The sequence below is a fragment of the Lissotriton vulgaris genome, chromosome 10 (assembly GCF_964263255.1).
Source record: "Lissotriton vulgaris chromosome 10, aLisVul1.2, whole genome shotgun sequence".
Classification (NCBI taxonomy): Eukaryota; Metazoa; Chordata; class Amphibia; order Caudata; family Salamandridae; genus Lissotriton; species Lissotriton vulgaris.
The window spans coordinates 616,614,874-616,640,165 of NC_141698.1; the positions used below are offsets into that span (position 1 = coordinate 616,614,874).

Sequence of the window (25,292 nt, forward strand, 5' to 3'; positions counted from 1 at the left end):
GGAGCTGAAGAAACAGGAAACCCGAACGAAAACGATACCGGCGCCAAGCCTAAAGACCTTTTGGTCTCGAGTTAAGAGAGTTAACAACTATCGGTTCCGACAGAGGGAACCGGCACACATCCGAACCCAATGGCGGAAAAAAATAATCTGGGGATGGAGGCGATGCCCATGCGCACTGTAGTCCAGGGGAGGAGCCACCTATCTTGTGATACTTCGAAGACTCTTCCAGGACAACAACGTGCAATCATCCGGACACAACACTAGGCGGCGATCTATGCACAGATATGAATTCAGCAGCCCACATGCCTCGAACCAGTGCTTACTTGAAAAGAAAACCTATTGCTGATAAACCCAATGGCGAGACGACTTCAGCCTATGCTGATATCACCTTGTATACAGTAGTGGGGACAGCACGCATTAGACAGAATTCAGCCCAAGCAGCTGAGCTGATTGCCCTGACGAGAGTGTGTGTTGGCTAAGGGAAAGAGAGGGAATGTTTACACCGATAGCCAGTACGCCTTTGGCGTGGCTCACAGTTTTGGCCGTCTGTGGAAAGAAAGAGGATTCTTTACTTCCCATGGGACTAGGATACAGCATGGTCAGTTGGTAACTGACCTTCTCGAATCACTTGCTTTGCCTACCCAGATAGCAATTGTGAAGTGTAGTGCACATAAAAGGATCACTGATGTGGGTCGCGGGAATGCTTTTGCAGACGAGGTAGCGAAAGAAACAGCGAGAGATGCTACAAGTCGCATGTATGTTGCAGGCCCTGCAAGATGGGTCAGAGAAGTAGGAATGTGTGAGGACACAATACAAAGTGTGAGAATGATTCAAGAAGAGCTACAGAGAAGGAATTGAGTAAGTGGAGAGAAAGTACGGGAATGTTGGACGCAACAGGGTGTTGGACGGAATTGTCAGAACACCAGCGTTGGCTGTTACCAGACGCCTATGTACTGCCTGTAGTTTCTATGGCGCATGGTCCAGCCCACATCAGTGCAAAAGGGATATGCAAACTTCTGGCTCCAGTATGGCAGAATGAAGGAATCCCTAAATGTGCGGAAAATGTGGTGAAACATTGTATCGTTTGTTTGATGCATAATCTGGGGAAGGGAACCCCAACTCCGGCAGGTCATTTTGCTCCCCCTGCGCATCCTTTCGAGGTATTACAAATCGATTACATTCATATGGAACGTTGCAACAATCTTAAGTATGTTCTGGTGGTGGTGTGTGCCTTTTTCAGATGGATAGCGGCCTACCCCCTAAAGGAGAATACTGCTTTGTCCACTGCCAAAGTCCTCTTGAAGGAATTCTTCCCGAGGTTTGGTTTGCCGCGAATTGTCTTGAGTGACAATGGAAGTGAATTTGTAGGCCAAATTATGCAGAAGGTGTGTGCGGGTCTTGGTATTAGGCCGAAATTCCATGCGGCAAATCACCCTCAGTCAGCAGGCTTGGTAGAGTGCTATAATGGCACTCTCAAGCTCAAACTGGCAAAGATTCAGGCCAGCACGGGTCTTGCTTGGCCCGATGCTTTACCTTTGGCACTCCTATCTACGAGGTCAGCTGTACACTCTCGCTTAGGACTCAGCCCATACAAGGTTGTTTTTGGGCGCCCAGCTAACGTCTGGGGAGTCCCTCGACCTAAAAAGTACTCCAATATTCTGTATCCTATGTTGATTTACTACTTTCATGACCTCGCCACTAAATTGCATGTTCTTCACCAACAGGTTCAAAACGCTTTGCCGGGGGCCTCCGCAGACCCAGGTCACTCCATCCAACCCGGAGACTGGGTCTGCCTGAAGAATTTTCAGCGAAAGAAGAATCTGGAACCCCGTTGGGGGCCGGCTCGGCAAGTACTTCTGGTGACACGTACAGCAGTAAAGGTCGTCGTAAAGAAGAACTGGATTCATGACGTGCACTGCAAAAGGGTACCTTTGCCTTTGGACCAGTGGGTCCGCAAGGGTGTAGGTGATAGTGAAGGCGAAAGGGTCCCTCGGTTGGTACCTTTCAGTAGTGCACGTCTGGATCGGACGAGGTCTGAAAAAGAAGACGACGACGTGTTACAAGAAGAATCACATTTGCGATTGAACACGACAAACTCAAGAGACTTTGTTTCAAGAGCAAACGGTACCTGACAAGACCCGGTACAACCTGAGACCTAGACTGATTAAGAACAATTAAACTTTTTTCCTTTTCCTGGTTACACTTTTAAGAGACTTTTTTTTACTATCCATCAAGTTGCAGGGTCAAGGTAGGAGTCTTAGGCTGTGACCCGAATAGTGGCAATAGGTCTGCAGGACTTGCAGTGTCATAGGACGGCTAATAATCACAACTAAGTGATCTAGGAAGATTACCGTGAGCAACGCTTTAGAGGATGGATATTAAATTGGAAAAGAATGATAAAAAGCAAGAAATGAAAAGTAAATATAAGAAACTGTTGTTTAGTCCATGTGGCGTAACCTTGTGCATTTTAATATGTTCATGTATTTTATTGGCTTGTGTGGGTTGGGTTGTTCACACTATGCAGCAAGCACCTGTTCTTACTTCTGTTTCTTTGCCTTTTTCCACTACTGCCTCCCTGCATCAGTTCCATACACTCCCAGAAGACGAGCAAAATAGGAGAACAGAATACTTTAACAATTCATTCATCCAGCTGTTGCATCAGCATCAACTGGCAGTCAATACTACTGACTGTTGGGCTTGTGGACTCATGCCCCATAACACAGAGAAAGGGATGCCATTTTTAGTCCTTCCGTTTTCTTACGAAGGTTCCGCTTGGGCCTATTTGGCCATGTTTTCCAATGCATACCAGAATCAACTTCGACATCCTCTTGTTGGTCCATATGGTGGTGGAGCAGATTTTAGTCATAGTTCTTTGATAAAGGGAATAGTGGCCATGGCTAGAGTTGCCGAAAGTGGTAAGATCCCTGTTGATGAGAAACGAGCTTATGATGGTTGGAACGTGACTCGTTACGTTACTAGCCTCACAGATCAGGCTAGACTAAGGAGATCCCCACCAATTTGGACCATACCTCATCGAGACAATTTGTGTTTACAGATAAATGGTCAAAATATTAAAAACCAACAGGAAAAGTGTTTGTTCCCTTACATACATCTATTCATCCCAGATTTCCTCACAGTTAGTGCCATCTCAAGGCACATACTTTGTCTGCCACGACAGAGCCTACACGTGGCTCCTCACCTACTTTTCAGGAACGTGTTATGTGGCTTGTCTTCTCCCTCTGACATACACTGCTCCTTCAGGTCATCACAGTAATAGATATGGCAGAGGGGTTATCGATTCCAAAGACACAGCAGGACAAGAGGGAGGGGACTTTTTCAAAGGGTTCCTTCTTTTCTGGGGCTTAATGGACAATAGCAGAAACATTAGACAGTTAGTTTGTGTTGTTGAGGCTACCATAAATGTGACTTCTGGAGCCTTGAATAATCTAACAGCCGAACTTCAGGCGGACCGCCTTATGACTTTGCAGAACCGGATGGTTCTAGATATTGTTCTTGCATATAGCGGAGGAGTCTGTAAATTGCGGGTCTAGTTGCTCCATTTATATTCCTGATAATGCCCCTACGGTATACCAAGCCATCTCTAAATTGCACGTAATTTCCTAGTTGATTCACAAGGACACAGGAGATTGGTCTGTGATGGGATGGTTTTGGGGACTACTGTCCACATGGGGATGGAAGGTATTAACCTGCCTTGGAATGGTTTTGGCCATCATTTTCTCTTGTTGTCTTTGTTTACAGTGTGGCCCTGCCATCTGCGGTCTTTGTGCCACCATGTGTGTCCCAAGGCCTGTGTCACAGAAAACAGAGAACATTAAAATGATGTTGCAGCAACAGCTAGACGACCTCATGGCCATTGACATCGACTCAGACTAACTTGAGTCCTTTGTGTTTTGCCTGAGTAATGGCAAAAGGAGGGTCAGAGGTTCTTCGTTTTTCGACTTCGTCCTGTATTCGGCCGCCATTTTGTGTCCCGTCACCATTTTGTGTTGCCCTCACTCAGGCAGCACGGCGAACGGAGTGTTTTTGCCTTTTCCAGCTGCTACGTTTCTTCTGTTAATAAGTAACCCCATGCCCGTGTTTACGAAATCGATGTCAGGGTCTGGCAGAGTCCACTAATCCATGTCTAGGTTGATTGATCCCTGTCTCGACTGACTGTTTGGCTCTCCCTATTCTTTCCTTGCTTTATCTTATCCGACTGGCCGTCGCTATTCTCTCCTTGTATTCTCTTGTTACACAACTATTTTTTGAGGCACACAAATACGTCCTGCCACCTGCAAATTGGATTGTAGGCACTGGCACTGATTAACTTGTGGGGAGGGGTGACACACAGGGTCTGAAAGAAGGGCGTATTTGGGACACTTGATAGCTTGTTTTACAACTTTTCCTATTGGCTAGCCTTGTATGTATTGGGAGTATACGTTGCAAATTGTGTGCTATAAAAGATTGTGCAAAAACAACAGAGAATGGACAGAATGCAGAACAATGTCATACATTCACCAAAGTACAGAGATCTGGGCCTAAATCCATCGTTTTTTTGCACTCCACACCACCCCAGTTCAGATCAAATCAGCCTTGACCCTATGCCTCATGAGAACAGTCCAGCCCAAACTGCCAAGCCACGTCTTTCCTGGACCGGAATCAAGCATCCTAGGACCGGTTTCTGGCTATCAGCCGTCTTCAGCCAGGATAGCTTGACTCCAGTGGTGTGGAGTGCATGGGACTCACGTCTGAGCATACCCATCCCACCCGGGGTGACAATTGCAAAAACCACAGTTGATGGACAGAATGCAGAACAATGTCATACATTCACCCCAGTACAGAGATCTGGGCCTAAATCCATCGTTGGATGGCCATGTCTGAACTGGGGTGGTGTTGAGTGCAAAAAAACGTTGGGATTTAGGCCCAGATCTCTGTACTGGGGTGAATGTATGACATTGTTCTGCATTCTGTCCATCAACTGTGGTTTTTGCAAATGTTTTTTTCTCCGAGGCAAAGCAGAAATGCCTCGGAGAAAGCATGGTCATTTTTCAGATTGAGGGGCGTGTTTTCGTTCTCTCCTCTTCCCATTGGCTGGAAGGTAAAATTCCAGCCAATGGGAAGAGGAGAGAAAGTAAATAGAAAGAAGCTTAAAAAAATGCCCCCGAATCCGAAAAAGACGGGGCTTGAACCGAGTGACGCCCCTCTCCTCCAATGGCTGGTCACCGTTAAGGAAGCCAGCCAATGGAGAAGAGCGGCAGGTTCCAAGCCCCCTCTAAGAAACATTAAATCTTCGGAGCTCTGCCCACTGCTTACGCAGTGCGACGGAGTCCTCGACCTAAATAGCCCTTTTTAAGGCTTGTTCCACCTGTGGCAAGAAAAGGTTGTATGTGGAGGACAGGTATCAAGACTGCATCTACTGCCTGTATCCGGACCACAAGGTAGCAGACTGCAAAATCTGACGCACCTTTTCAACAAAGACTCTCCAGGATCGTGAGGGTCGCCTTCTCACCGGGTTCCACAAGCTGAAGTCGAGAAAGGAAACACTGTCAAGTGACAGACAAGGATTGTCATCTGCCACTTCGTCCAGAAGGTCAGTGAAGAGGGGTAGGGCTTCCCCTTCACCATCTACAGACCGCCACGCAAAGGCCTAAAAAAAGACCACCCGTGAGTTTGAGAGCCGAAGTCCTAGCAAATCTCCTCACCATGGTGCAAAGGAGAGGAAGGACTGCCTTCAGCAGCAGCACAGGCGAAGTCTGCTATACCTTTTAAAAAGCATTCTTCTCTGACATCTGAGAAGTCTGACAAGGATAGTCAATCGTCGACGACGCTGCGTAAGACTCAGTCGGCGAAGGCTGCAAAGGTGCAGGTTAAAACGGTACCACCATCGAAGGGCTCGTCGACGGTGACTTCGAGTCTCCATCTGTCAACGACTATGTCCATGTTCTAAAACTGGAGTAAACATTGCTTGTAATTCTCTGAAATGTCTTCTGGGTCAACTAGGATACATTGGGATGGAGGACAGAAGATTAGTGGGGTTGGGGTTTGGAAGGAGATTTAAGGGGGGGGGGGGGGGAGTATATTAGCTGCCCTTTTAGTTAAAAAACAATTATATATATATATATATATATATATATATCTCTATTTAAATATCCTACTGGAGGTTGGACCATGTTTCCATTTGTAAACGAGAAAAAAGCTAAATATATGTATTAACAAGTGTGAACAGTAATGAACACAGGGAACGTGCTGAATGCCGGTGGGCACTTCATCCTGTATGGTTTAAAAAACATTACTGTATGTAAAAAATTTTAAATATGCACCACATATAAATTGTACAAATGTGTCATTTCAACAAGTCAATCATCAGGGTGACTGTATATCCTTACACCCCACAGACTCCGATTATGTTAATCAGCAATGAGGATGTAAGAAAGGTCACGAGTGGGACCTGGAGTCATGTGACCAAGACCTGCGCTGTGGTTGAAACGTGTCATCACTTTGGTTTTGTGAATTAAACTAACCTTTATTCTGCCTGGTCTGAAGTGGTTTGTTTTTTCACTGGAAGCGTGCAGCGAAAGCATTAGTTTGGAGAATATGTATATAAACATCTACATATTCACTTACAAAACCAAAGGTTACAGGGACGTTATACTTCGGAAATAAAATTTAAAACAATTTAGAAAGTCACAAAAAAAAAAAAAAAAGGTTACAGGGGCATTATTTCATCCACACAAAACCAGTGAAATTCATTAGTGGTTAGCTGACATACCCATTCACATCTCCATACAAGCATTCACACACTCAACTCACCCATACATCCATTCACACAGACACTTGCTCTACAATACAGCCACTCACACACCAACTAACTTAATCAAACAACCACTCAAACACTCACCCCCTACAGCCAGTCACTCACGTATACAGCCAGACACCTACTTACTCACCCATACAATTGATTACATACCCACTCCTCCACCGATAGTCGCTCACACAGGAACTCACTCATACAGCTACTGACCCACCCATTCACTCACCCACCCACACAGCTACTAACACACCTACTTGTACACCATACAGACACTCACACAAACATACAGGCACTCAGATACCCCCTCTCATACAGCCACTCACATATATATATTTTAGAAATAGTATCACTAAGTGGTAGAGAGAATATACTTTTTAATTTTGTAGTACCTTGATATATATGTTGAACGCTCAATGTTTTAGAAAACACTCACTGGATGAGGTCATCAGTGATGTCATTTGACAATTCATAAGTAATGTAATATGTAAGGTCATAAGCAGTTCATTAAGGGGGCATACGTTATGGTTAGCTAACTATAACTGGTAAATGTCACTGGTATAGTAGGAGTAAAATGTGATCCTAACCACAACGTCCCTGAAACCTTTGGTTTGTTCAATGAATATATATCTGTCCACAGTGAATGTACTAATTTAAGAAGTTTGCAGGTGTAGCAGTCAAGGTGGTCACTTGCAGCCGCGCACTCCAAAAAATGAAGAAAAAAAAAATCATAAATGGATGGCGAAGGCATGAGGGAGCAATAAATAAAAATAAAGCTGGGTAGAAAACTGTTGAAAAGAAGAAAGACACAGGAAATCTTCAGCAGCAACTTTATTGACCATCCACTCTCCACTGCTAAAGGAGGATTCAACATTCTAAGGAGAGCTCTAGTGGGGCATACCAAAGTAACACAGGCAGGGGGTGGGCGAAATGTACCATTAGGAAAAACTACAACACACCTCCCTTCCTATACAAAAAAAGGAGGAAAGAATTGATTATCACAGTGGTGTCCTGAACATGGAGTAACTGTCAACAGGGATAAAGGAACATAACTTATGACACAAGAACCATATCACATTTCAGATCTTACAATTTTATCACAGCTCCACCATTGACCATTGTCCAGTTTGACAACATTCTTTAAAGCTTTGGTAATGCGACAAGAAGGGTAAAACGTACTCTGGGTGTGCCAGTCTTTCGTGTTTCTCCTAACCTGTACCACATCCCCAGCTTCCCAACTAGGTGTCCTTACCCCATGCTTCTGATCATACTGTTCCTTGTAATCGGCTTGATGAGGGACCGCTTTCCTCGCTCCCTCTTCCCAGTCAGGGTTAGCTTCCCTACCTCTCTAGCCAGCTTGGGTTGAATTTGGTGCAGGGTTCTCTTCTGCGAAGAGAGACGAAAGGGGAAATGCCTGAAACCAGGTTAGGGGAGGTGTGATACGCCCATAGGCAGTTCCTTAGGTGATGCTCTACATCGTGACCGTTTGCCACAGCCAATTGAATATGTTCCTTGAACATTCTATTAGCACGTTAGACTAGACCATTGGCCTTTGGGCAATACAGTGCTGTCAGCTCATGCTTTATATCCATGTTGTCTAAGAAATCCTTCATGGCCTGCGAAGTGAGCTGAACCCCATTGTCCGTGACCAGAGTAGTGGGTATGCCCTCTTTAGAAAATACTTCCCTGAGGAATTCCAACACCGTGTTGGTGCTAACGCGATGCACGAACGCCTGGGAGATCCAATGAGACGTATAGTCAATTAAGACGAGCATAAACCGCATCTGACACCCAGGTTGTCCATGGGCCCAATGATGGCCATGGCTAGCTTGTTCTTCGGTTTGGTCGGTATCTTAACTGGAGAAAGAGGTGCCTTGTGAATGGTTTTCGACTTGTCGCTCTTTGCACAGCTTATGCAGTCCTCGACTTGTTGCTCGAGTTATGGTATCCATTTTAGGGAACCAGTACGTCGCCCTGATTCTCGGTTTCGTGATGCGGCGCCCCAGGTGTCACTCGTGCGCCAGTTTAATTATTCTTTTCCTGAGCCCTGTAGGTGGTATCACTCTGCTTTGGCGGTAGACCTTCCTCCCAATGATACTCAACTCGTTCCTGACATCCCAGTATTCCTTCATTTCTTCCTAGAGTGCCTTTCTCTTGTCAGGCCATCCCTTTATTATGGTGTCCCTGAGTTTGAGCATTTCTATGTCTTCCTCCATGAACTTATCCCCTCTGTGATGGTCGGCTTTTCTACCGCCATGATGGGATTATCTAGGGTTTCTTCTTGGACAACGGACTGAAGAGAAGATCTTGATAAGTAGTCTGCAATCATATTTTCTGCCCCCGGTACATACTCCACTTTGAAATTGAAGTTCTCCAACCCCAATATCCATTTACTTTTCAGTGAAGTGCAGTTTTCCTTTCCTTTCACTGTGAAGATGGAGTTTAGGGGTTTGTGGTCTGTCCTGATGGTAAAAGGCGGACCCCTCAGGGAAAATTTGAAATGCCTCACTGCCCAAAAGCAAGCCAGGGCTTCCTTCTCGATCACGGAATAGTTTTGTTCTGCGTTGGTGAGGCATCTGGAAGCAAACGCTACAATCTTTTCTTCCTTTTATATGAGAGTAGCCCCTAACCCTTTGTTCGAAGCATCTGTGGTGAGGATCGTTTTCTTCCTGTTGTCGAATATCCTGAGTGCTTGCGAGTTCAAGACTTCTTCTTTTAGTTCATCCAAAGCAACCTTATGTTCTTTCTTCCAAACAAATTCAGAGTTTTTCTTTAGGAGACTACGCCTTGACTCACATTTCGCAGCAAAGTTTTTGATGTATTTGGCCATATACTCCATGAGGCCCAGGAATGATTTAAGTTCTTCTGTATTCCCCGGGTAAGGGGCATCCTTCACAGCTCCCAACAAGCTGTTTTTGGGTCTGAGCCCCTCCTCCGAAATAGAGTGTCCCAAATAGTCTACTGACGTTACTCTTATTTTACACTTGTTCCTCTGCCCTGAATCGGTGAGCTTCTGGAACACCACCTTGAGGGTACGGTCATGTTCTTCTATCCTGCGGTCATACACCAGGATGTCGTCTTGGAAACCCATCGACCGATCTACTCCTCTCAGTATCTGCTGCATTATTTTCTGGAACACTGCTGCAGCTGATGCCAGTCCAAAAGGCATTTTCCTGAACATGAATGCCCCTTGGGGAGTTATGAAGATGGTGAGTGGTCTGGAATCTGGGTGGAGATCCACCTGGTGATACGTCATTGAAAGATCAATCACACTGAAGTACTTAGCTTGTCCCATCGTACTGAGCATTTCATTAATGTTCGGTAAAGGGTGCCTTACCACCCAGATGTTTTTGTTGAGGCTGCGAAGGTCTACACATAGCCGAATACCATCTCCATTGGCTTTGGCCGCTATAACCACTGGGGCCAACCATTCTGAGCAATCCACTGGTTGTATGACTCCCATGTCACACAATTTGTTCAGTTCCTTTTCCAACGGTTCCCTCATGAGTTGTGGTACAGGGCGCAATTTGTGGACCACAGGCTTGGCATTCTACTTGAGTTTGATCTTATGCTGGAATTCGTGTAGGCAGCCAAGTTTTTCTTGGAATAGACCCGGAAACTCTTCACAAATGGTATTGCTACCCTGGACTTTTTCTGCGAGTAATACTTGCTCTTTGCTGTTAGGGTCTAGGATGATGCCTAAATCCTTTTGCTGCTGCCATCCCAGCAGGTTAGATCCAGACTCAACTATGTATATTTTACCATATGCCTCTATCCTGGAATTGTATTCTCATTTCCTTCATCCCCATGAGTGGTATCGGTTCTTTATTATAGCCTGTGGGGGAAATGTCGGGTTTCTGTAAGGAGGTCACACTTTGTTCTCCTAGACTTTCATAATCTTCCTTGTTGAGTAGGGTGAAAGGGGAGCATGAATCGGCATACATGGTCACACTTTTATTGTTCAATAGAACCTCACACTTGGGATAAATGGCATTGACAGAACCAGCATTACTTTTGAGGTGCAGTACAAACTTTCTCTCACCAACTATCACACATTTGACTTCTTTGTTGTACACTCTTCCCCCTTCTCTACCCCCTTCTCTCATGTGGGGCTCCCCTTCTCTGCACACTCTAGCAAAATGCCCCCTTCTGCAACAATTTTTGCAGGTAACATTCCTTGCAGGACACTGAGGAAAGTTAGCAAAACGATTGCTGCTACCACATCTAAAGCATTTGAGGTGGCTTTCTTGATTGTTAGTCTTCCTACCCACACTTCCTTTGCGGGCGCTCTAGTCTCCTGCCTCGCCCGCCCCTACTTAACGCAGCAATGCGCCGAGCGCGTAGCGGTCGCGCGTTGCGGGCGCGCCGCTTGCGCGCCGAAGGAGCGCCAAAGGTGGGCCCGTCTGTGCCCGTCCGTGTCCCGGACGGGCCCAGGGCCGGGGCACCCTCGCATCTCCCTCGCTGCTCTCAGGCTGGCTCTCTGAGGTACTCCTCTGAGGAGCTGTGTGCCCTCAATACCTTCAGTTGCGATGCCGCCAAATCTTGGGAGGTGCTAAAGGATATGCATCGCCGATGCCCGACATGTGGGTTCCGCTTTGCTAGCCATCATTCTCCGACCATTGCGTCCAGGACCAACCTAGAGACTATTAAATCCGGCCTGATCAATGCTAGATCAATGGTCAAACACGCGGCTGATATATTTGAGCTGCTTGATGAGAAGGAGCTTGATCTCCTTTTCCTCACCGAAACTTGGCTTTCTGAGTCATGTATGCCGGTGGTTGAACTTGCTATACCACGCGGCTTCAAGATCACCAGGATGGACCGACCGAAGGGTAGAGGTGGCGGTCTGGCCGTAATTTACCGAGACCACTGGACATTGGTGAGTGAACCGTCCGAACTACTTGGCGAAACCGAAATGTTACACTTCGCCGTGATCCTCTCCCCTCATTTCACCCTGGGAGGTACTTTGCTTTACCGCCCCCCTAGCTATGCGGGCTGTTTTGCTGGTAATATTGAGGAGGTTATCGTCCCCCGCGCCCTTAAATTCTCTCGATATCTTATTCTGGGGGATTTTAATATTCATATGGACGCGATGGACTTACCGGAATCGATCGGCTTGGCAGAAGTCTTTTCGTTGGCGCATCTTACACAATGGGTGACCTTCCCCACCCATGCGGCTGGCCATCGGTTGGACCTGGTCTGCTCCAACTTTGAGATCTCTATGCTACCCCCTAGGTGGGTCACTTGGTCGGACCATGCCTTAATTCTGTTCACCTGGCCCATAAATTCAAAAGGGCCGAAGAATTTTTCTGCCTCTCATGCTCATGCCCAGAGAATAAATTTGTCTACCTTTTCGGACTCTCTCACGTCTAACCGGCGACCCTGCCATTAAATCTGGATTCTGTGGTGGAATCATTCAACGCTTGGGTTGAACAAAGTGCTGCTCTACATACTAATAAGAGTGGTAGCAGGCGGACGAGGTTGTCTCCCTCCAAACCCTGGTTCTCCCATACGCTTAGAGAACTTAAATTAGGGTGTAAAAAGCTGGAGCGAGCTTGGCGCCTTGAGTTCTGTCCTGTACTTAAGAGCAAGCTGCGGAGGGCGCAGAAAGCTTATTATGCTGAAATCAAGGCTGCTAAAAGTAGCTACTTTTCAGGAAGGATTGAGAAGGTGGATAACAATGGCAGATAAGTCTTTGCCATTGTTCAAAGCTTCCTCTCTCCATGTGCTGCCTCCCCAGCTCTCCCGGCCTCTGATCTGTGGTGTGAGGAACTGTCATGTTTTTTTGATAATAAGATCAAAAAAATTCAAGAGGAGCTCTTAAACTCTGATAGTCCCCTTCCACTTTCACCACCTAACATTGCTATGGATGCGAAGCAACATGTTAGCCAATTTTCCACCTTTGAGCCTGCTCAGCAAGCTGATGTGCTGGCCATTTTGGAGTCGCTAAAGTCTGGTTCACCCTCTGACCCGTGCCCTGCTAGGGTTTTGGGGGGAGCGGCTAGTCTGGTGTATCAGGAGGTTACCCAGGTTGTTAACATGTCTCTGGCTTCTGCCTCAGTGCCTCTCTGTTGGAAACAGGCGAAGCTTCTTCCCCTGTTGAAGAAACCCAACCTGGACCCCCTGTCTACCTCCAGCTATCGTCCGATATCACTGCTCCCGGCACTAGCGAAAGTGACCGAAAAAGTAGTTTTTAGGCAATTGAATACTTTCATCGAGTCCTCTCACGCCCTGCACCCGGCTCAATCAGGGTTCATGGCTGCTTTCAGTACTGAAACGGCTCTGGTGGAAGTCTCAGAGGCCATTAGGGAGTGTCTTGACGGAGGCGGCAGAGCGGTCCTGGTTTTGCTAGACTTATCTGCCGCCTTCGACACGGTGCCCCATGCCCAGTTGCTGACTAGGCTGGCAGAGGTGGGGCTGTCGGGTGCGGTTCTGGCCTGGCTGTCCTCGTTTTTGTCTGAGCGGTCGCAGCAGGTATGGTTGCCTCCTTTTGCCTCATCTCCCAAGAAGCTCACCACCGGAGTGCCACAGGGCTCGACGTTGAGCCCATTGCTGTTCAACGTTTACATGACTCCGTTGATCTATCTGGCTGAGCAGTGGGGAGCCAAAATAATGTCATACGCTGACGACACGCAGCTGTTGTTCACCTGGCCTAAGGACTGCTTAGACGCTCAGACGGTTTGTTCTTGTTTGACCCATGTCTTCCGTTGGCTTGTCTCAGCCCAGCTTAAATGCAACGAGGACAAGTCTGAGCTATTATTCTATGGCAATTTTCCGGCCAATTTTAGAGAGCTTATTTGGCCGACAGATTTTGCATGTCCTAGCTACCATGGAGGCCCGGCCAAAAACCTGGGGGTCTGGTTTGGACAGGATCTTAAGTTTGAAGCCCACCAAAAAAAACTTACTGCGACCTGTTTTGCGACCCTAAAGTCACTCAAGCGATTCCTTCCACTTCTCCATAGGGAGGCGAAGGAGACTGTTTTGCGTGCTCTGATTCTGTCAAGGCTTGATTATGCCAATGCTCTCTATAGTGGTCTCCCTAAATACCTTATAAAGCGAATGCAGATCATTCAGAACGCGGCCGTGCGACTTCTGTTCCATCTTCCACGAAGAACTAGTGCGCGTGCCCATCTTCGTGAGCTCCACTGGCTCCCTGTGGCGCATCGCATTATGTTTAAATCATTGGTTTTGGCCTTTCGGGCCCTGCACCAGCAAGGCCCACAATATTTGCACAAGAGGTTCTCCTTTTACACGCCTCATCGTGCTCTTCGATCGGCCAATCTTCGTCTGATGTCTATGCCTAAAATCAGATATGCGAGACTGGGCGGCCAGTCAATTTCGGTCCAAACAGCACGGGCCTGGAATGCCTTGCCGCTCTCTCTGCGATCATCAACTACATTGGCAGGTTTTAAGAAAGGGCTAAAAACCCATCTTTTTAACCTTAGTATTTAGTTCTCTGCTTCTTTCTTTTTGGACTGGGTCAGTTTAGTGCCTACATACCGCGCCAGGATACTCTGTAGTAGCAGAGCGCGTAATAAAATATTTTATAACATAACAATAACATAACATTAACTTGCACACATCTGCTTCTTTATCACGATCGTTGACCGTAGCCACTACCTCACTGCTAGGCTTCGTTTCCTTTATATACTTGGCAGTGTGTTCCATAGACTTTGCAATCTCAACTGCTTGTCTTAGGCAGGGATTCTTGGCTAAGAGCTTTTCTTGAATTCTAGGGTTGTTAATGCAACGCACTAATTGGTCCCTTATAAGGGAATCAGTGAGATTGCCAAATTCACATAACTGTGTAAGCCCCCACAAAGCAGCAATCTAGTTCTGGACAGTCTCTTGTTTCCCCTGCACTCTGTTAAACTTATGACGTTCTAGTACCACATTTATCTTATAATTTTTCTAGAGTGCACATAAACAGATAAACATTTCCTCCTTCCTCTATCCCTGCAGGTTCAGGCAGTGTCTCATATTTTCCTTCCTTGAACCCCTAAATTATGAAGGAGGATATGTTGTTTCCGCAAGGATGTAAACCTCTTACCCCCAATGTCAATGATGTAGGATTCAAAAAGTTTGAACCATCCCTTCCAGCAGATTTCTGGTTCCCCTATTTCATTGAGTAAGGGGGGGGGGGGGTGGAGGGGGTGGAGCTCATGCTCGCCGCTGCCATAATGGATGCACAAGGAGAAGCGATGGGAAGAGTGCCCCGGAAGAATAAGAGTAGTTGGGTGCATTCTAAGGGGTTTTCCCCAGCCTGACAACAGTATAATGAGGGGTAACTACAGAGGAGGCAAGGTAAGGCTCATGAAGTGAAAACACAAAGGAATCTCAAGTACAAGGACAATTAGTGACACAGCAGACCCGCTGCACTATAATGTGTTGCTCATGCAGAACCCAACATAACAATCATGAACATGCACCTGCTAAATTTGGTGCCCCAAACACTCTGATCATGCAGGAGGATGGGACAGAAGCTCCCGGTCACTGTGGAGGGAGGAAACCCACCAGGAAGAAGGAGCCGGGACCCCTCTCCTTCCCCTGAGGAATGTAACTGGTGCAGAGCCCCCCTAAAGTCAGGGGAATTAATAAGGGGTGGAACTGCAATACCAACATGAGCCAAAACTGTGGACAGTACCTCGAGTCCGGTCTCTACCAATGCAGCCGGGAATGATGTAAAAGGGTCCACTGCCAGTGCTAAATTCCCTTACTGTACCGGAAAAAAGGGTTCCTACCTACTAACACGTCCGTGTGGAAACTGAGGCAATAATAGAAATGGCCACACAAGTGCACTGTGGTGCAAATCGGAAAGTCTGCCGGGGAATCCAATACTCCTCAACATGAACGCTGACAGGAACAGGAGGAAAGTTCACCGGTGAGGAGGAAGAAGAACCAGCGCTGCGATACTCTCACAGCAGAAGGCCTACAATCAGCGTCTGACGAGGGAGCACCCTCTGGGCACCTCAGGAAAACACACGGGAGGCTGGCAGGGAGGACGGAAATGGCCGCTGAACCGCCGCGATGTCAACTGATGAAGAGGAGTCAGAAACCTGATGGCAGCTTCCGACGACATACAGATGGCTGGCAGGTTCAAACAACCTTGTAGAGGAAACCGGAGAAGGGCTTCTTCGTTGGACGTTATCAGAGTCAGCAAGGACTTGGAGGATGAGAGGAGGGAACCTCGCTGGAACACCTCATCCAAGGAACGCAGACAAGCCACCACACAGCGGGAATTCGTGATACAATTTTCCCCAGCGTCACCAGCGATGTGACAATTACAAATGGAAATCGTGACCGGAGTGCCCAAGGAGATCCGCTTGCGCCGCAGGCATACAAAAGCTCCACAAGTGTCAGTGATGAATCTGACAGGAATGCCAGGAGCAGCGCTCAAGGAATGTAGGAAGGAAAATCCACCGTTGGTTAGCCTGAAAGTCATTCAGAGAACACACGCAGCAGGAGCAGTTTCCTCAAACTAGCACTACCTCACCAACAGCAGGCTCATTTCCTCACAGAGGTCCGTGTGAGGCCAAGGAAATGCCACAATGGATGCGCAAGGTGGACAGAGCCTCCGTAGAAGTACAAAGGTCTGGATTACTGCTGTCCACTGAAAGCTCAGCCGATGTGGAGGTTGTCAGGAACAATCACTGCTAGACATGAGGAACTCCATAGGAAAACTAAAGGAAGTGACAGCAGACGGATAGAAGAGAGTACTCAGAAGGGAGATGGTCAAAACTGCCCCGTTCGCAGTGGTGTCTCGTCGCCAGTGTTGAAAAGAAGAAAGACATAGGAAATCTTCAGCAACAACTTTATTGACCATCCACTCCACGGCGAAAACCAGCTCACACCCTCTTGAGGATTCAACCTTCTAAGGTGAGCTCTAGTGGGGCATACCAAAGTAACACAGGCAGGGGGTGGGCGGAATGTACCATTAGGATAAACTACAACAAAAACGTAGCAGAAGGAGACCGTAACAAGAGCAGAACGATGGGGGCAGAACTACACAAGAGAACAGCGAGGGAGAGAGTAATATGGAGAATTGGTGGAGAAACACAAAGGTTACTAGGGAAGAGCTGGGAAGCACACGCACGCACATTGAGTTCTTAACCAAAAATTTAAAAAAAAGGTTTACTAAAAGTGAGCAGTGTTAGAATTCAGTTAGCTATTCAAACGAAAGGTTAAGAAATTATGCTCCAAGGGAAAGTCAAACAAGATGGCACCAGTAAAGACACTGAATTAGAAGCAAGCAAGAATGAGTGAAAATAAAGCTAGCCAATGGTTAGTAAAGGGATGACTAAGCCCACTGTAAGATCTTGGTAAGCCCACAATAGATCTTTCACAACCAGCAGTTTTTGCTGTATGGAATACAGAACTGCACAGACCAATATTCAATGTGTGCACTAGTTTTCTTGCATGGTACTGCAGGTTGTTCAAGGAAGCAACTGTGATAATTTGTAATGTCACTTTACTAATCGAATACTGTGAGGAAAATAATTAGACAAAGGAGAAAATCCTTTGGACATGCATAGTAGGTCGAACCACTGCAGTTACTTGAAAGACTGGAAAATATGTTTAATTATTACAATATATACAATTAAGGAGATGGAATTCTGATCTACTTAGTAGTACTAAGTCCTCTTTTCTGCTGATCACACATTTTATAAACCAGAATAACTGCAATCTCAATACTAACCAGAAGAAGCATTTGTGTTAAGCAGTTGAAATTTTCTAATTTAATGATGAGCATCCATTTTTGGGCTTTGTTTGTGCAAACAAACTTTAATATCACTGGTATCATTAGCAGCACACAAACACTGAAGACTGACCAGTATGCAATATCGCAAAAATAAACATGTTTCCAAATAGGACATACCAATAATTCTTCAAAGTGCTAGTGTAATTCTGCACTAGGTTTTAAGACCTGTAGCAGAAAACTGATCACAAGATAAAAATCTGAAAACAGGTGAAAACCAGTAGTGGCCCACAGAAAGTCTAACATATAATGAACAGCAACAATCACATCCAAACGTATTGAAGGGCGTACTTAACGTAAATTATTTAATCTGTAGCCTAACAAAATAATGGTAAATCAGAGTTGTTAAGCACTCACCTGTGTGCAATAGCAGGTTTGTGTCCTTCTTTACACCGGGGAACATCCTCGTGCAAATATGCCAGTCCGCGAGACATTGATTCTGCAATGTGGCAAAGTTCATTCCAGCTGACCACATTCCCCTTTAGATAGTCTGTTAGCGATCCCTGTGCACGTAAATGTTGAAAAATGTTAAAATGGTTCTAAAATATCAAAACCCTAGTTTATTTAAGTGTATGAGCTGGTTATTCGGATTGGGTAGAAGCTGCGCGCCACAGCAGAAAAATGACAAGTATAGCACTCCTATTGGCTCATAGAGGGTTATCCCCTCACCCAGCACGGCTGTCATGTTTAGCATAATGACTCAGATGCAGGACACTATGGATTTTCAGAACATTTATTTCTGGCAGCTAGTTCAGCAGCCATCCTGAGCTTTTCTTTCACTATAACAAATCTATGTGTGAATGGTATATTTGCTCAAAAACAATAATAACCAAATATTTTATTGAACCAAGATACCGCTTTGAGTTGCTGTTGTGAAACTGAAAACAAACTAAACATTTGGAAGCCTTAAGATTTTGTCACGTTTGGCTTCCAACGCATTTGTATTAGGGTATCTGCTAAAGTCTCTGCAATGCGATGACATGTTTGGAGTGGAAGAGGCGGTTTATTTTAATCTCTCCACCAAAGTGAATCCATTTTACAGAGAAGCAGGTGTGAGCAGTGCCAATGGAATTGTGAGGCCGCAACGATTCTCGCAGCATAGATTTGGCGCATTTGCCACATAATCGATCTGCAGCATAATCTGCAGATTTTAACAACAAAACATTGTTTCTAGCTCAAAACAGTTTAAACGTTCATAAGCATGTAGCTACATGTATTGTCGAACAGTGGAAGGCCCTTTGCAAAGCTGGACTTGTCACCTTTCTGTTGCTTAAATCTATATTTGGTTGTGAAATTGGTTCTGAGGTGCAATCAATACCCGTACAGTGCTACCAAGTTTAAAAAAGACAAAATAATGAAGTTTTACAAAACGTCCTGCATTATGCCACATGATTTGCCTTTTCTTATTGAATAATTTACTCAACCCTGCCGAATTACTTGGGTCTTTACTGCTGCATAGTTATAGTGGCCCTGGGTATGAGTGCCCACCTACGAAAAAGCAATAGGTGCATAAAACAGCACCTGCAACAAAAACAAAACTATGGGACAGCGAACTTAACCCCTTGCATGCTGCCGCAATTCTGCGCACATTCTGATCGCGGGTGCGGTCATGACGGCCGGGAGCCGTCATCAGCACACGAGCACTGTGTGCCACGACGGCCGGCCGTCATCAGCATGCAAGGGGTTAAAACACAGTAAATCGTGGAAATTCGGTTGTCTACACATCCAAGTACACCATAGAGGAACTGTTTACAGAGAAACTGTCAATGAAATTACATGCTTACAAATAGGAAAGAGTGAGGAAGGCAAACGGCTATCAGCTAATTCCTTGGTAGGGATATATATTGTGCTATTAAATTGGTACAAAAATCAAAAGATCAACACCGGTAATTCCATGTATTGAGAGATGTTTATGCAAGTATTAAAATTCATCCAAGCAAAACACCAGCCGACATGTGTTTCGTCAACAGGGACTCTTCGTCACCTGGGACTCTTCAGGGCTGAATCAGGGTTAGGAATTGCGTAATCGAAAGACCAGTGATAATTCGGACCCGGTCGACGGATGTAAATAAAAGCGGATTGTGCGTTAAATCGAAAATTTCAGGAGTCACACGGGCGGGTGCGTCCGTGTTCGACAGGGCCTGCATGAAGCAGGGTCCAGCCTACGTCTCGTCGAGGAAGACTACGCAATTTCCTGAAGGTTCCTGTTTGCATGCACAATTCAGTGTGGGTGCCAACCCGGTAGGGCAAATTCATAGTAAACATCTTATAGATGCGGGTTGCACTCAGTCATCATCCTCATGCAAGGCGGGACATTTTCGTTCATCTAGCAATGTTCATTTACATCAGAGTCCGAAGAATACGGAAATATTAGAAATAAACATTGGACATTCTACATGTTTTTAATGATGTTTATGTTCTCGAAATTGTTTTCAAATTGTACAGACAGTTTTTTAAAATTGCAATGCTACATGTAATAAATCGGTGGATTATGGGAATTGTAGTTTAGTGGCAGGTTTGGGTAATTAAGGTGTTACAGGTGAAGACCATGTGGGAGAAACTGGAAGGGCACCGGATAGGAGGGTTAAAAGTAGAGTTTAAATTCGGGCGGTTGAAAGGGACAGGAAACTTCACCGGTGAAAGATTGAGGAAGCCGTTGTTTGTTAGCAGGAATGTCCCTGGGGAAATAGAAGGTAGCGGATTGTGCTGCATTGAATGGGGCAGGGGAGATAGGGGGAATGTATGGAAGCGCGGTGCGGATTTGGGAAGGGGTAGGAAGGAACTGGTTGAAAGCCGGGTTGGATGGTGGGTTATGAAATATGGAAGGGAATGGCCCAGCTATCCAAGGGACAGGGTACCACAGTACAGGAATAAAAAAATAAATTATCCCTTGGGGTCAATAATCAAACATTCATCACAACCATACATCCGTGTACCTCAATGTCCACCTTAAATTCTACCTAATGTTCTGTGAGTAAGTGGATCATAGTCTTAATCTCCCTACCCTGAGGTTTATTATAAAGGCACCTGAACAATTTAATAATACAGTTTGTATATTTATTGATATTCACATTTCATTAAAAACATTAAAAACTTTAACAATGACAGTATAATTACAAAAACATCACTCAACATAGTACAGTTAAAAACCTGAAAGATTTAAATTCCGTGATTTAGTATATAATCATTGGTCAGTTCTGAGACTTGGTTCCTTGAATTTTGGGTGTTTTTATCAAAATTTGATATAAAAACCTAAAATTCAAGGAACAAAGTCTCAGAACTGACCAATTGGAGTCTGGACCATATAAATGTGATTCCTTTGAATTGGTACACCGATGATTATATACTAAATCACGGAATTTAAATCTCTTTCAGGTTTTTAACTGTACTATGTTGAGTGATGTTTTTGTAATTATACTTTCATTGTGAAAGTTTTTAATGTTTTTAATGAAATGTGAATATCAATAAATATACAAACTGTATTATTAAATTGTTCAGGTGCCTTTATAATAAACCTCAGGGTAGGGAGATTGAGACTATGATCCACTTACTCACAGAACATTAGGTAGAGTTTAAGGTGGACATTGAGTCGCAGTTCCTGGGAGGGTGGGATGGCATTGCCGCTGGGGTTGGAGAGTTCCTTCACGATGCTGAAGAGCTCTTTGCGATCATGTGCGTTGTTGTCCAGGTGGGTTTTGAAGGAAGATTTCTTGGCAAGTCTAATGAGGTGGTAGTGTCTGCGAGTGGCATCTTTGTGGGTTGTGTGGTGTCCGGTGTTTGTTCATGGAGCCATTTCTTCTCCAGTTTCCGGCAGGTGCAATTGGAGGTCTGTAGTTCTTCGGTGAATCAGGTGGCTTTCTTGCTGGTGCAGTTGTCTGGGGTTTCTTGAGCAGGGCGAGGGTGTTGGCGCAGTTGTCGATCCAGTGTCTGGGGTTGCGGGCGGCGGCATCTGGGTCGGTGGATTCTGTGGGTGGGTTCAGGGTGAGGATGGCAGCCAGCTGGCCCCCGTTGACTTTGCTCCAGCAGCGACGGGGCAGCTGTTTGGCGCGGTGGTGCATTGTGGCCTTCTTGTAGGTGAAGTGGATGCAGCGGTGGTCGGTCCAGTGAAGTTTGGTGGTGGTGTTGAAGGAGACGTGGTTGCTAGCGGAGAAGATGGGGTCAAGCGTGTGGACGGCGGCATGGGTTGAGTCGGTGAAGAGCTGTTTGAGGTCTTGGTTGGAGAGGTTGTCGATCAGGGTGGCGGAGTTGGCGTCGTTCTCAAGGTGAAAGTTCAGGTCCCCGAGGACGATGTATTCCGTGGAGGCGAGTGCGTGGGTGCTGACTAGGTCGGCGATGGTGTCGCTGAACTGTGGCCAGGGTCCGGGGGGTCTGTAGACGAGTGTTCCCATGAGGGTGGTGTTTGGGTCATTGTGTATCCAGAAGTGCAGGTGTTCGGCAGTGCTGAGGGTGTCGTCAGTGGGTGGAGACCTTGAGGGTGGACTTGTGGACGATGGCGATTCCTCCTCCAATTCCATTGGTGCTGTTCCTGCGGGCAATCTTGTAGCCATTTGGGATGGCAATGGCGATGTCAGGAGCCGAGGCGTAGTTCCACCAGGTCTCGGTCAGGAAGGCGATGTCTGGGGCGGAGGTGTCGAGAAGGTCCCAGAGTTCGACTGCGTATTTGTGGGCGGAGCGGGTGTTGAGGAGTAAGCAGCGGAGGTGCTTGGGTACGGTCCTAGGTTGTCTGTCGCAGGCGAAGCTGCAGGTGCGGCAGGAGAAGGGTCCGTGGGTGCGTTTCGAGGCGGCCTGGAAGCAAGTGGTTGTTCATGGAAATGTTGTAAATAAGGTATTGAATTATGACAGTCTGTGACTGAGAAGAGAAACGTAATTAAGATTATAAATATTTCTTTTGTATAAGCATGGAGGAATGTAACTATAATGTTTGTTTCATTGTCCTTTCTAGTTACCCCTGACGAAGGGCCCGAGGAGCCTGAAATGAATTGGGTTTTAATAAACCTATATGATGAACTTGCGCTTGCACGTGTTCTTGTATAAAGGTTCGGATGGCCCATCTGGAACATGAGAAACTTGGGAAAATGCATTTTCTTGCATGTGGATTTGAACAGATTCAAATGAATTAATGAATGGATAAATTATGGATATAAAAGTAAAAAGGAAAATAATAGGTAAAAGATAATGCAGAGGCAGTTTTGGCTGTGCCAGTGGTTTCGGGGTGAAACGTCGCCCCATTCAAATGTTGCTTAATATTAGCTACAACACATACAGGCTCATCATCTATTTTATAACCAGCAGTGTGGCACAATGCTAATCTTGAAAGGCAGTCCACCCTAACATTTCGGCCACCAACTATGTATGCAATCACTAAATGATATTCATGTAGGTAGGATAAAATGCATTCTAGTCTGGCTGAAGATTTCCCAGTTCCATCGCCATTTAGAAGGTGTAACTAGGGTTTATGGTCTGTACAAATATCAAAATGAGTACTACAAAGAATGCTTTAAACATTTCTACTACCCAGAAATAGGCAAGGGCCTCACTCTATTGATATTGAAATTCTGCTTGGTAGAGAACTCGACGAAAATCCAATAGTGTGTTCTTTACCAGACACCCACTGACATTATATGGCACCTAAACCACGTTGACTAGCGTCAACTGTTGAAAAACATTTCGGACCAGGGGTAAACGATGAGAGTATTGTTTGTGATAGAAACATGGCTCAACAATAGTTCAGGCCCAGATATCCAACTCGCCCTCCCCCTGGGTTACCAGATACATAGGCTAGATCAACCAGATAAAATTGGGAGCGGTATAGGCACCGTCTTAAAGGAAAATTTTCATGTAATATATCCCAAATTCTAACTAGTATGTGAAAGCGCCCTGTTCCGGATTGTGCTATCCCCTATCCACACACTCTCAGGAGTACTTATTTATAGGCCCCCAAGCACAAGTAGCCCCAAGCACAAGTAGCACACACTAACCGACTCCATAACCAGTCTTGCGATAAGAAATGGCCTATCTGACAATTCTTGGAGACTTTAATTTGCATTTTGACGCACAAGACACCCCCCATATCAAACGGTTTCAGGGCAATATGGAAGCTATACAACCAACCTAACTTGTAACATCACCTACACACGAGAAAGGGCGTATATTGGACCATATTTTTTCCAACGATCTGCAGATTACAGTCTCAAAGCCAATCCCAGTACCTTGGTCAGACCACTCTAGCCACTTTAAGCCTACCAAAACCTTTGCAACAGACAAAAGCTAAAGTCCAAACTATCACTACTAGAAGCTGGACCAAACTGGCTCCTAAAACTTGGCAGACGGTCTTGAGGGATAATATTACCATTTTTTCTGGTAAATTAGAAGAGAAATACCAGCAATGGGAAAACTGGTTCACTCAGTTGGCTGACGTGTGCCCCTTAAAGAACTATAAACAGCAAATCTCACCCCAGAACAAGCCCATGGTACAACAAACAGCTCTCCGCATTGAAAAAACGATGCAAGAAATTAGAGAGACTGGAGAAAAAATGATGACCCAGCCTTCAAGTCTGAATACAAGCTGCTAATTAGAACCTATCATAACGAAATTAAGAGAGACGAATCTAAATATTATGCAGATAAAATATGTCAGCAAATTCCCCTAAAGAGATATTTTAGGTAGTCAAAACCCTGACTAGCCCTCATGAAAGTGCCAATGCCACCCCCCTACTCCCCCACAGCGGTTGAGAGATGCAACGATATAGCAGCCTTTTTTTTTTTAAGTGACAAACATATGATTAATTCCCGAAAAATAAGTAACCTGACGCAGTAAAAGGAATCAAGATAATATCATCCAGGACATTAGCTCAGTTTCCTAGACTGGAGGAAGAGAATGTCCGAAACTTAATTAAAGCAACCAAATCCGGCTCTCTCGTTGATCCAGTACTCCCACATATTTTAGTGGAGGCACTGGAGATCTTTCTACCATCTGTAACGGAACTACTCAACTTATCTTTAGACACAGCTCTGGTCCCTAAAGCTTGGAAGCAAGCGATAAGGTCATTACCAAAAAAATCCAAACTCGACCCAATCATATACAATAATTTGCGTCCTATCTCCCTTCTACAGTATCTTGGCAAACTTTTGAAGAAGCATGTTAATCACATACTAACCAATTTCTTAGAGACCAATGATATCCTTCATCCCACTCAAATGGGCTTTCGAGCCAGACATAGCACAGAGTCAGCATTACTGGCGGTCACAGAGGAGCTAAAGGAGATACTAGATGAGGGTGGATCAGCTGCTATCCTCTTATTGGATATTAGCGCTGCATTTGACACCGTAGATCAAACTATCCTAAAAGGGAGAGTAGGGGGGAGTTGGAATTCAGGGCAAAGCCATGGATTGGCTTGCCTCCTTCTTGAAGAACAGAACCTTCCAGCTGTAAGTAAGGATGTGATGTCGAGGAGACAGTGTGTAGGGAGTGCTGCAGTACGTAACAATGAGGATCGTGTTCTCATGTGTGGGGGGAGGGATTGGGGATGAAGCTTCTAGTAAGGATGAGTGATATAAGAGGGAGGAGTAGGGGATGCCTCTGGAAATGAAGAGTGGGGATGTAGGGCAAGTGTTGATAATTACTAATGGCCAGGAGTGACAAGTGTAGAGGGAGTGGCACAGCTGGGGGTCATGATGTGGCTTATCAGTCAGAGCTGCCAACCGACTCAAACGGTCTCCTTCCGAGGT

The 25,292-nt window shown here is 45.6% G+C and overlaps 1 protein-coding gene across 2 annotated transcripts in view; it reads right to left on the reverse strand.

Annotated features, from left to right (window-relative positions):
• ACVR2B (activin A receptor type 2B) overlaps positions 1–25,292 on the reverse strand; it is a 413,701-nt gene that overhangs the window by 110,456 nt on the left and 277,953 nt on the right. For both annotated transcript variants that reach the window (XM_086941456.1, XM_086941457.1), the window contains exon 7: positions 17,922–18,067. In XM_086941456.1, the coding sequence (XP_086797582.1) occupies positions 17,922–18,067 (146 nt within the window). The remainder of the gene's footprint in view (positions 1–17,921; positions 18,068–25,292) is intronic.